This window comes from Fulmarus glacialis, unplaced genomic scaffold, assembly GCF_000690835.1.
Source record: "Fulmarus glacialis isolate BGI_N327 unplaced genomic scaffold, ASM69083v1 scaffold35860, whole genome shotgun sequence".
In the NCBI taxonomy this organism is placed as follows: domain Eukaryota; kingdom Metazoa; phylum Chordata; class Aves; order Procellariiformes; family Procellariidae; genus Fulmarus; species Fulmarus glacialis.
In genome coordinates this window covers 50,111-63,217 of record NW_009188895.1, presented here as the reverse complement: position 1 = coordinate 63,217, position 13,107 = coordinate 50,111, and the positions used below count along the sequence as shown (strand labels likewise).

The 13,107-nt window shown below is 44.7% G+C and overlaps 1 protein-coding gene across 1 annotated transcript in view; it reads left to right on the top strand.

The window, feature by feature from the left end:
• Positions 1-13,107, top strand: part of LOC104078597 (double-stranded RNA-specific editase B2-like) — a gene marked incomplete at its 5' end in the record, with an annotated part of 40,559 nt that overhangs the window by 901 nt on the left and 26,551 nt on the right. The window contains one exon of the mRNA XM_009580288.1: positions 710-868. Within this exon, the coding sequence (XP_009578583.1) occupies positions 710-868 (159 nt within the window). The remainder of the gene's footprint in view (positions 1-709; positions 869-13,107) is intronic.

Here is a 13,107-nt window from a genome sequence, read left to right as displayed (position 1 = left end):
GAACCACTGCAAAGATAAAAGCTTCATCTTAATAAGTATCTTTTTCAACTCAGCTGAGAAAAGCCCGCACAAGTTTTGTCCTCACTTTTCAGGATGGCTTCTGATTTCCAAAAATGCCAAGTGACCAAGAAGATGTTGCTGGCTTAGATGGAGCACTTGTAGGTGGCTCTGGTTGAGTGGGGATGAAAAGCAATGCCTGGGGAGCTGGGAGGGTTGGCAGGGGTCCTAAAATCTGGGGGCTTCATTAGAGGCCCTTTTCAGTGGAACATATAAACACACATCTCGATTGCAGTGATGTTAATGGGATTTAAACACGTGCCTGAGCACTGTGATGAGCAGAGCTGATCTGTTCACATAAGAGCCTAAGAGAACTTTTCCTTTCTTCATGCACCAGAACCTCTTTAAAATCAACGTGTTTATGCCTCCATGCATGTAAGGAAGGAGAGTTACCCTTCAAAAATCCACACATTTTATCATTAGAATATATTCTAGTTAAGCAAGCCAAAAGCTCTTTGGCAGTTTTGACCCTCTTCACACATCTCTTCACTTGGAGAAGCTTATTGGTTTTCTCTTGTTGTCACTAGGCGAAATATATTATGCCAGGTGCTAATAAAAACAAACAAACAGAGGGAGAAAAACAGAGAGAGAGAGAGAGAGCAGAAATGTTTCTGATTTGGCGTGTAACAAATGACCTGGAACCTCTTTTGTGATCATAGCAAACGGCGAGAAGACTGGGAGCGATCAATCTTCGTGCGATTAAAAGAGGGAGGCTACAGGCTGCGGGAGAACATCCTGTTCCATCTGTACGTGAGCACTTCACCCTGCGGAGACGCGCGCCTCAACTCCCCCTACGAAATCACAACCGACTGTAAGAAAAAAAATTCTTCCCTCTCCTTTTTCCCCTTTGCATGTTTTTTTTTCCTTTTCCTTTTTTTTTTTTTTTAAGATCAGTCCTTCTTTCTTTGTTTGCTTGCAGAAAATGTGTTTCACTCGAGAGCAGAAACACTGCGGGCTGTGTGGCTGTGTGTGTCTGTGCGACTGGTGCTTGGTCCCGCGTACTGGGGGACGGTGTGCAGGGAACATCGGAGCTGGGCAAGGCAGTGGGAGACTGCTCTGCATGCCTGAGCCCCGGTGGCTCTGCTAGGGAATATGTCCCCACAGCTTAGCAGGAAATGCAACCTTGACAGTAAATAAATGCCTTGGGAAAGGTCCTCATGATCTAAGAGATACCTGGAGCCATGGCCATGGGCTGGACCAGAGGATCAGGTCTCCAGCTGGGGATGCATGGATTTTTCTCAAAGTTTAGGCAGTACTTATGGGTTGATGGGTCGCATTTACACCAAACCTGAGCTGTCCAGGCTGCAGCGGCTGGAGTCTGACGTAAAGCGATGGTGTGATACGATACAATACGATACGGTAAGATACGACACTATATGGCACATCTGTAGTGTTGGTTGAAGGTCACACTCTCTCCAAATACCACCTGCCCTTGCAGTAAATAATGTCAGAACCCTTCTGGAAGGGATCCTTGCCAGGCCATCCTGCCTATGTCAGATCAGCCACATGGCCACTGCATAGCAGATGGACTAGATGAAGTCCACCACACCAGCCTTAGAGTCCCTGGGCCCATACCTATGGCATTTAAGTGGAAACATGGTTTTCCAGGGATTTCTCCTCTAGAGGTGATCCTGCAAGTGAGGCAAACAAATCAGGTCTTGAGCCAGTGTGGATGCCACCAAGAAACCTGCAGAGCTTGTTGTCCATGAAGAGACATCCCGTCTCCACCACATGACCCAGTTCTCTCATCTCATCCCCCCTCCAAACATGCATGTCCCTGTCATTGCCCTCCCATCGCAGAGGCATATCCTTGTTGTGAACCCACTGCAACAGCTTTGCCCCTGCCTAGCCACAGGCAGATGTGCCCAACAAGGGACAGGGGACTCGAGAGGTTTGTGGCTTGTTATCACATGTGTCTGTCACTCCATGATTCAATGCGCGATGCACAAGGTGCGATCTTGTCTCTGCCCTTGGGTATTGCTTCTCATACATGCATTTTACAGTGCTGTAATACCCACAGTGCTGGCTGCTAAACGTACATATAATGAGAAACAGTCCTTGCCCTGACTACCTTGAATGTGAAGCAGGCAAGACAGAAGAATGGATAGAGGAGGAAGCATAGACACAGGAATGTAAAATTAATCATCCAAGGTCACAAAACGACCTAACATCCTCACAGGCAAATCCATCAGGCGGTAGTTTCACTCCTGGTTCTTATTTGTACAAGTTATTTATTAACGATTAGGTATTATTCTCCCCAGACTGGAATCTTTTTGTCATGTGTGAAACGCAGCCTGCTGGGGCAAGAAAGCAGAATGCACCTATTCAGGAAGGAAATATACTTCCTTACCTGACATGATTTCTACGTTCTGTCAGCAGGGTTTATAAAATGAAGAAAAGCAAGCAAATTTTTAAAAGGCAAACAGCAAATTGACAAATTCCTGATGAGGAACAAAATGAGGAGACACAGCATTATCTAAAAACAAAATTAAAAATAAAAAAGGAAATGCCTATGAATATCAAAATTGAATAGTGATTTTGGCTTCCCACTTTATGTGTGTACCAAGAGATATCTAAAAAAGCTTTATATTTGGTTAAAGGCCCTCATGTTTTCCAAAAGACACCTTCCCAGGGCACCCCTTAGTTGACATCAGAATTGGAAGCACCAAAATATGTAATTATTTTTAAAATGTGATCTGTTCTCGAGAACAACCAAAGACTATCCAGGATGGATTCTGCTCTTTCATGCCTGAGGAATCGGGTGCTTTGGGCAGCTGGCGGCCAGCGCTACCTATTGATAGCAACTGAACCCAGCCCTGGAGGTGAACCGTACTTGGCTCATGGATTGCTTCAAAAAGCACATACATCTGCCAGCTAATGAGGGAATGCTTCTTTAGATAACAGTACGTACAGGAAGCTGTGTTTAAAAATACATAATCACGCAACACCTGACACTTACACAGTAAACTTGTAGGTGGCCACAAAAATACTTTTCATGTCAGTTATTACACCAATTATTGTCCCAGTGCAGAAGCTGAGGCAGAAAGGGCTGTGTGGCTTACCCAAGGTTACACAGTGATTCACTAGCAGGACTTGAAGGGGCACTACATCTGGTTTGTATTTCACTCTTTTAAGCAGATCCCTCTACCTTTGTCCTGGGCTCTTAAAATAATTTAGCACTGTATAAAAAGCCGTGTTGCCAAAAGCCATCCTTCAGTGAGATAAGCATTTCCTTTTAGCTCTCATTATCCCAGAGACATCTGGGAAGATAAGTATTTTATAATGTTTATCATTCAGATCTTCTCTTTTCTTTTTTTTTTTACTAAAGAAATAACCTTTCTTTCATCCAGTAATGACAAGAAACTCCAGATGAATGCTGTTTCATTTCTTAAACAACAAAGAAGCCTCTCCTAGAGCTAGCACAAGCCATCAAACATTACTGATTATTCTCTAAAGATGCATTAACATTTAAAAACGGTGTCTCACCATGTGGTTTCTGGTTTTGCAAAGGAATACGATAAGCCTTTATCAATATAGGGAGTAAGTAAAATCCAGTTCTCAAATCTCCTTCCAAAAATTTCCTATTATCCACCATGTCTTCCCAGCACCCTCAGGGAGGCCTCACATTTCCTCCTTATGAGCTTTGTTCTGCTAAGGGAGGAGATAAGCTCACATGCACTTGAAACCCAGTTTACTTCTTACTGGATAGTGCAGGGTACCAAGTTAGCGGCATCTGTAAAAGCCTGACCTTACCGTGGTTCATGTGAAGAGCTGCAATGCAGAGGAGAGATCCAGGGAGCCCACGCCCATGCCAGGTTCATGCAGGAAAGTAAGAGATTAGGGACAAAAAGAGAAAATCTCACATTGATTTGCAACGACGCCCTTCTTGGGTCAGAGGTGAGCTGACTTGTTTGTTGATACATCCTTAGCCAGCTCTAAAAGAGAGGCAAAACCCAGCTGGACCAGGGCTGCTCTGAGCAAGGAGGGGTTTTCTAACTCTTTTTTGGTGCCTGTAGGTCAGGAGGCTGGAAGAGCTTACGGGGGGATTCAAGTGAAGTTGGAGCTTTGGGAGAGGCTGGTACAACCCAAGAGAGTAGGGGAGGAAGCTGAGGGGAGAGGTGCAGGAGCGGGTGACAGTGGGAGAGGAGACCAGCCAGGGTCGGTGGTGTTGCAGGAATAGGAGGCTGGGAAATGCCAGAGGGGTTTCAGACAGTTGTGAGAGTTTTTATGGATTTGTCCTGGCTCCTTCTCTCCAGCCAGTCTCCTTCCCAAGACTCTTTTCATCATTTTCCAAGGTCACCCACAAGGTTGTAGCACAGCTATGTGGTGAAGAGCCAACATGTTCCCAGTGTCCTCGCCACTCTCTGATTTCTCCTTCGCACACTCAGCTTCTGCCCCTCCTTCAGTTCAGTGCTGTAGGTCAGGGAGCCTGGGACAACCTCTTCTTTTCCAGTGCCTTCTCCCTTTGTGTGCATCCAAGCAAGGTATGCCTGGATTTCTGGCTTCTCCTGCGGGCAGTATCACAGCACCAAGTTAACGTGGGTTTCCTGGAAGTTTCAAGGGGACTGATGTTTTCCATTACAGCTCATGAAGTGGAGCTGCAGCCATGGGGGCATCTAGCCTTGTAATATTGGTTGCATATTTTACACCTTCTCCTGAATCTAGAGCAAACCACAGAATAATCAAGCCCGTCATTTGCTTAAGTGCCTTCCTAGCTAATTTAGGGCTTCTTGACTCATTGCATTTTTTTGTTTTAAGAGCCTCTTGAAAAACAAAATTAATTGCTTAAAGAATTGAGCTAATAAATCCTCCACTTCCCCACTCCTCCTTCCCTGGCAGGATTTTACCTCATCGTCTGTCTATCTTCTAGAGATGCGCTCTCTCTTTTTCACTACACGGATTGCCAAAGAGACAAACGAAATTCGCCCCAGGGCTTGTCTCCACTCTTCTCCCCCGGGCTGCTTTTCTGTCTCTTGCTAGCATGTTGTATTGCCTTGTACCATTGACTCCTTGATAGCCCAGCTCCTGTTTTATCCCACGCTCCCTTTAGGTCTGAAACACACCATTGCATCTGCTCCGTATGGGGTCTTCCTCCTGCTTGTCTATTAACCTACAGCTGTGCTGAAGCTCTCATGCACACACATTTGACAGAGCTCTCATCTAAACAGGATCCACTTGCAACCACGTGAGCTGGATCATTGCCTTGGTAGGTGATGTGATGGGGAAAAGATGTGCACTGCAGTTTTCGGGGAACTTGGGGAACTGAAGAGTACCCGGAAAGACAAGTTTGCGCTCTCTACTTCAAGTGTGCTTTCACTGTGCAAACCTGTGCTTTCCCTTCCCGTGACTCTGGCTGCTGGATTCTATATCCCATTTTCAGATAAAATGTTCTGTGTTAACCCCCAAAGCTGGGGCTGCCTCAAAGGGTTGCCCTGCCCACACCCCGACTCAGCACTCTGTGTTCAGATGGGGCTGGCCCAGATCGCATCTGTGTATGATCCCCAGATCAGAGTCCCTGAAAGTCATATCCTGAGCAGAGTGGCTGGAGAGGGACAGGTTCAAACAGAAGCCATCTACGGAGCCTGTCCGTCAACAAAAGACGGACACAAATGATGCCCTGTGACTGTTGGGAGACTTTCAGTCCCAGAGCTCTGCATTCAGGGTCCTGCAGGCCGGTGTCTGGATGCAAATATAATGAGGATGCTTATGGCACCAACTGGGCTAAAATCCCTCCCAAAAGCATTGGGTTTGGTGAACATTATTGGACGTGCAAGGGGAAGAAATCTGTGCCTTCCTTCTGCCGATCTCATGTTTTGTTTAAATGGACAAATTCTGTTCTTGTGAGTAGATGATAAGGGGGGAAAAGCATTTCAAGAACCATCTAAATAACTCAGTGATCCAAAAAGAAATTAGATATGTGTAACTACAAGAAAATGCAGGTCCTAACGGATTGATATAGTGCCCCTGTTACAAAAATCATGGGTAACCATAGGCCATCCCTTGGGCTTGGACACTATTGTACTTCTATTGTACGAGTGCTCCCAGGTATCGTATCACTCCATTGTGACTGCTGGCCTGCTGCAGCCTGGGAGACCATATTGGAAATTTGTAACTAGTCAGTGCATGGAGTAGCTTCCTCCTAGGTTGTAAAGTTGATTTTATGCTGATGAATGGGCCGTCTGTGGAACTGGGATGAAGGTGCATTACTTTCCTATTTTTCATATGACTGAGCAGAACAATACCTTGGGGGACCTCAGAACAAAATTATCATGGAGAACCATGCCCAGAAGTAACACGAAAGAAAAAATGCACACAGCACTGTAGGCTGTAACGCTGAACACTGCCTCCGGAGGAATAATCCTAGCACTGGATGAATTACTGTGGTCAGCTCCAATTCCTTTGTCATGTAAAGGATGCTGCAGAAATTGCAGACACAGCATGAGGCTGTTGGATTACTTCAGGGGCTAGGGAACCGGTTATTAAAGGACATGAGGAGAAATTGTCCTTTTGCTTCATTAAGACTAGACTGGGATGGATCCAAAAGGTTTGGGTTCAGGGTGTGAGCACAGCACCCTTTGTCAGCCTCCTTTGAGATCAAGTCCTGTTGAAGCGACAGCCCCTCCCTGCTTGTGCCACTGACACAGCCCCAATTTACCCACGTAAACACAGAGGAAATGCAAAGACTTTCTACAGTTAACTAGAAGCTGGTCTGTCAAGGAGCTTACGTCCCTGCTTGGGTCTGTTAGCAGTCACCGGTTTTGTAAGTAATTGCCCCATTTTATAACTCAATCCTCCCAGGCTGCTGAAATGCTGTTTCAGAGTACGGCTGCTTTCACTCAAGTTAACTTGGTAAGGAAAGCACGGTCACAGGGCTGTCCCCTCCGGTTAGTGCTCTCCATCGCTTACACACACCACCCACGGCTGGGAGCAGAGGTGAAGCATGCTTCTGGCCGGGATAGGCAAAGACGTCAGCAGTGCCCAGCCCAGGTGTAGTGGTCCTCTGTCCCCCCGAGCACTGCAGGTCGGAGCAGTGGTATGATTTAGCTCAGGGCTTCCCGGGTGTGGAGTTGGTGCTGCGTGTAGCCAGTTCAAAGATTTCTCCCAAACATCCAACATAAGTCCATGCTAGGACTGTGGGGGGGCCTTCTTCTTCTGGGGAAGGTGGGCAAAGGGATTTCAGGAGAAGGAAGTGTGGCTGAGAGGGATAAGTGGGACCCTGGGACAGGATGGCCACGGCGAGGATGGGAAAGTTCGGTGGGGAAGGGAGTCTGTGATGTTCAGCTTTGATGGGGGGAGTGGGGAAGAGACAGCAACATAAGGCCTGTGAGGGGTGGGGGGACTCTGGAAAGCTTTGGGATGAGTGAAGCACCTCTCCTTTTTCCAATGCACAGCACCCACACAGGACCTGCAGGCACTGGTTTGACCCACCTCCAGCAATGCAAGAAGCTTTTCCTCCTCCAGCATCTCCTACTCACTCTCTACTCCTCCAAGGCTGCAGGGGAGGGAGGGAACAGAGAGAGAAGAAGAAAGACTCGTGTCAGGGGGACCAGAAGGAGCAGAGGCAGGGACTGGCCCAAGCCCTTTGCTGTGAACCCTGCAGTCCTGATGCCGCATGAGGGAAAAGCTGCAGAAGCAGGAGCTGTTGCATCTCCATGTTCGGACAGACCCATTGCTCAGACAGAGCAGCAGTGCCAGAGGGTCTGCAAATACGTGGTCCAGGTGTTCTGGGTGCTGGAAATCCCATCACTTTTGGTAATCCAAAGGAGAGGTCTGATGCCCTACACAGCCTGCCATGCTAAACCTTTTGCCAATCTCTAGGGTCAGCTCTAGCCCCCCCCTAAATCTGGCAGAGAAACTAGTGATGTGTGATGGCTGAGTGTGGTGAGACTGTGAAAGCCCTCACGGTTTTATTGTTGGTATTATCATGCTTGACCCCAGAATTCACCTATGAAAAAGGCTTTTGTTTTGCTGCATTGGAAGTCCTGAAGCTTTCAGTGCCAATTAATCACCCTGTGAAAGTTTGCTATTGCTTCATATTTTGTCATTAATCTCCGCCAGGCTGGGTAGTTAGGTTTTTAGTGGAGTTTTGCTAAAGCTGACTAGTGAACAACCACTTCACTTCATGGACAACATTCAGGACTCAAAGTACTGACTAGCTGGAAAGAAATCAAAACCTGTCAGGCAAATTTTTGAAATAAAATGATAGTGTGAAAGTGGGATTGCATCCCGTATTTTTCACGTCTCCTGGTCAGCAGCGCACTAACAAGGGGTAGAAAAACCCTACTTCATTTCTTTCCATGCCTAGTTCGGGGTGAGCTTTTTCATTGAAGGCCACTTAGACTCAAAGAAGAACTTGAATCTGTATTTCCCAAGTCCTGGACCAGGGCTCCAGTGAATTCACTATCAGCTGAGCTAGACAGCTCCCTTTCTTCAGTCTCTGTTACAAAACTTTGTCAGAACTGATACATCATGAGAAAACTCTTTGGCTTTGACAATGTGTTGAAAATGTCCCAATTCTCTCTCCTTCTGATATTCTTGGCTGCTTTTGCTTATTTGGGTTCTGTTGTTTCAGGGGGAGTTTTAAAGTAGAAAATAAGATTTTTTAGAAGGATGTGTCAGCCCAGTGTGTGTCTATCTGGGAAAAGAGAAAGAATATGCTGGAAACTATGGATTGCTCAAAGCCAGCATTGGCCACAGCTTTGAAAAGCTTTCATGTAGAGCAAAATGTGTTTGTTAGGATTCAGGAAAACAGGTTTCCACAGCTATAATCAGATCCTAATTTTAACAGAATGCTTGAATCGCCAGAGGGAATTGCACTGTATTTATTGATTCTGCTTTGTTATGGGTTTTGCTGCTTTGTGAAACACCGCATTTGGACGCAGTGTTCAGATGTGATAAAAAGGCTACATTAATCAGCAAAAGGCCATGGCTGAGAAGCTTTCAGAATAGTAGTAGCAAATTTCACCAAGAAAAGCTGTTTGTCCCCGAATTTGTCCAGCCGAAGGCATAATAATGTCTGAGGTTCTCCAAGGTCCCCTGAAGCAGGGACAAGGAGACCGCATGCTCCTGGACACAGCTGCCCCAGTTCCACCCCCAGCATCCCATACCCTGCTAAAGATAGGCGCCTAATTACAGCACATATTTTGGGTGGAACAGATCGAAACATAGTTGGGAAAAATCCCTGTGGGCAAAAACTACACCCACTCAGATCTAGTTTGGTCTAATTTACCCTCCCACTGAATGGAAGTCACTGGTAAAGCTCATGAGCTGAGTTTTATAAAGCTTGTCAGGCAACTCCAGGTCCAGTTAAGATCTCTCTGGGAATTTTGAAAGTCCTTAGACTCCTGGGGAGTTTTCTTAGAGTCTTACGAAGACAGAAATCTGAAGACAGCTGTGTAAAAGTGACAAACAATTTAATCTTAACCATGGTTCTGCTGATACTTCTCTAGCTAGCCTTGAGCAACTCACCTCACTCTGGTCATTTCTATTTCCATACCTGTAAAATGGCAATAAAAGGTATCCAGCTGTCACAACTTTGAGGAAGGGCAATTAATGCTCAGAGTAGGACTTTAAAATGGAAAGCACTATATCTTCTAAGCACTATTATATCATTGTTCAGAATAATTTAGTAATTACAATCCATAGATTTTTAAGGCCAACAGGGACTATTTCCTGATGATCTAGACTGAATGTCTCCAGCCAGAGAGGAGGACTTTTACTCAGTAATTCCGATCTACACATCCAGAAGCTGAAGTTGAACCAGGGTCTGTCTGGTTATACAGCAAGAACCAGAGCTTCTCTGGGCTCATACCAATCACAGAGGGGCTGAATATCTGTCAGTATTATTGACAGATTTCTGTTGTTTCTGTCCCACAGGGTTCATTTTCTATTTTCATATTTTGCTGACTTCTTTCACAATATTTTTCTTAAATCACTGTTGAAGACTTCAATTTCCAAAGAACAACAAAAATCCCAAAGCCACATGAATAACAGCATGTTTTGTTGATAAAAGAAAGAGGGTTATGATGAATAACACATTCCCTTTATGTTTGTGTAAACTTTTTGATTAAAACATTGCAGGGGAGAGAATTTTCACCAAATGGGCAATTCCAGTGATGTTGACAATTTTTCACACAAAGTATATTTAAAAGATAAAGCCTAGCTTTAAGAGAAAATATTTTTCATTTTAAAAAAATAGGAAAAATATACAATGACGCATATCTTAGGACACAGGTGAACAAGTGGTCCCCACTGGCCTGATGGGGCATCTCGCTCTCCGCACGCAGCTTCCAGCCACTGCCCTGGCTTTGCTCAGCCGCTGACCCAGGCACCAGCAGCAGCTCCCCACACTGTCAAAGATGAGCTGATCATCGCTGGAGACCAGCTAATGCGCCTCTGTGGCTGGTGACAAGGCTCATGAAGGTTTCAGAGGCAGAAGTTTTCTCCGTCGCACAGTTAGCGCCAGCGCAGCCCTTTGCCAGGTCTCTAGACTTTGCTCTGCGGGGGCAGCTGCACTTCCAAAGCAATGGCGTTGCGCATCTGATTTTAGATGAGAGGAGCAATTAGTAATTAAAAATAATAATCTTGAAGTGCTTGAGTTGTACTTTCCCTGATTGCCACATGCACAGAATCTTAATTGCACCGATAAATCTTGTGCTTTTGGCTTCAACATACTAATGCACTTCTACTGCAGAGCAGGCTGGCATCTGCAGCCCGCGTTTGTAGGTGGCATCAAGGCTCTCCTCCATGCCTGACCCAGTACTGCTCATTCCTCCTTGCCTGTAACGGTTATTTATAACTCTCAGAGGAAACGGTGCATGACGTTACTGCCAACAAACTGTTTTGAAGAGAATTTTAACTAGTTACTCACATTTTGATCCCAGGGTTTCCTCAAAGACAGATATTGAGAAAACTAGTTTGTAGAGCACATATTTTGTTCTATTTCTCAGATATTATTTTTATTTTGTCCCAAGGGGTTAAAGCTTGCTGAGAGACCAGGGCTTACTTAGAAGTTAGGCAAAATGGATTTCATGTGTTAGAGTGCCATTCTCCACTCTAGCAGTTAGTTTCATTCTAGCACCTCTCCCTAGGATGAGCATTCAACATATTTCATATCATTCTACAAAAATAATAAAAAGTCTTTGCAAAATGTTATGTCATCTGAACAGATGAAATTTTGCCCCTCAGTAATCATATATGAAGGCATTTTGATGGAACAAAATGAAGAGTTTTCATTAAAACACTCAGTGATGAACTTTACTGTGACAGAGTAGCATTCTTGCACCCTTCCTACAGTTACTATCTCTAACAACACAGCTCAAACCACAAATCAGAATTTAATTAATATTATTTGAAACAGATAAGGGCAAATAATGCACTCATTTCCTTTCTGTTCTTTTGGATTCAAACTTCAGGATTTTCCCATCACTGATTCTTCTTATGGATTAAATACCACATATTGATGAACTATGAATGGGCAAATTGCCTTTGCTTTCTCACTTTGTCTGTACATCACTTGAATCTATTGGCAGATGAAAAATTATGGAAGAAGTACAAAGATTCAAAAATGTTATTTGAAGATTAATGATGAGGAGAAAGAATAACGTGCTGAAGGTAACATCTTTTATCAGGTCATGGTATACCTGCTTGCTGTCCAAAGCCAGGATTTCAGCCAGGAAAGATGCAGGGAGGGGGGAAAAGGTAAAGTTCAGTTTCAACTGTTAATTTCCACTCCACAAATTACAGATGTCCCAGGTCTTATAACATTCTCAGATAAAGTATGTATTCAGTATTTATATTTGTGTACAGGGCTTAATGATACAGTCCAAACCCCAGATCTGCACTGCATGGCTCTGGGATTGAGCAGAAGAGACCCCCTGAGACCACATTCAGATGCAACAGGCCTCCTGGCCTACATTTTAAAAGCATATATTGACTTTAAGGGATTCACCTTGATGTACTTTTAACCCGTGCAAGGCAGGTGCTTGTGCTCCCTACTGGGAGGGATGCATCCCTGCACTCGCCGCAGAGGTAGCACCAAAGACCCTCAGACAAGACCGCTGCTTTTACCTGTCTAGCCCTCGGTGTGATGAATCCTACCCTTAGAAGCCACAATTCAGCTTTGCACGTTGTGAGGGGACCTATTCTTTTTTTCCTAAATCCAGGCTTCTTTCAGAATACCCCTAAAGTTTCTTGCTTTCAAAAGCTGGCCCACTGCAGTTTAGCCTCGCTCTCTGCCGGTCACCAAAGCACATTGCAGCAGAGATTTATTTGACCCACCACCCTACCCAGCAAAGGAGACACATCCAAAGCATTCAGTGTGCCATGATGCTCACTTCAACACTTCGGAAATAGTAATACTGTACATTTATTCAGCACCTGCTTGAAAAAGTGCATCTCTAATAACCACCAAAATACAAAGGCAGTTAGATGTTAACACTTCTCTTTTGCACCCCTTTGTTTCAAACCACTCTAAGGAAGCTTTATAAACCATGCTGATGAATGGAGGGTCCAACACTGAAAAAATGCAAGATAGGCTGTTTTATTTCTTCTTTCATGAGGAGAGAACAGCCTCCACTGAAGCAGGGAAATAGAAAATGAACCTCTGAGGCAGTCATGCAAAATTTCAGACAGAGCCTTACTCGCGTAATTCTGTTTAATCTCCGTCCATTTCCTCTTCACTCTTCAACTAAATAATAAATATGGAGTGGCTTTTTTCATTACCATTTGAGCCAGAACTGGTCCTGCAGAAAATATGAAAATAAGGGGCAAGCTTTGAAATCAGTGGGTTTCACTGATTTTGAATACAAGGCACCTGTGTAAATTTCTAATCCAATAATAAATAATCCAGTGCCTTTTTATCTTAGGAACTCTCAGGAGTAATTTCCACATCTGAGTGTAGCACACATCATAAATCCACTCCAAATGATTTTTAAATTTGTCCTTTCCAATGCCAGTTTGAATTGACATTTTGTTCTGGTTGAAGTGGCATCCTCAGACGCCTTCTCCCCTGCAATTAGTTGAGATTAAGCAGTTGGAGAACCAGCCCAG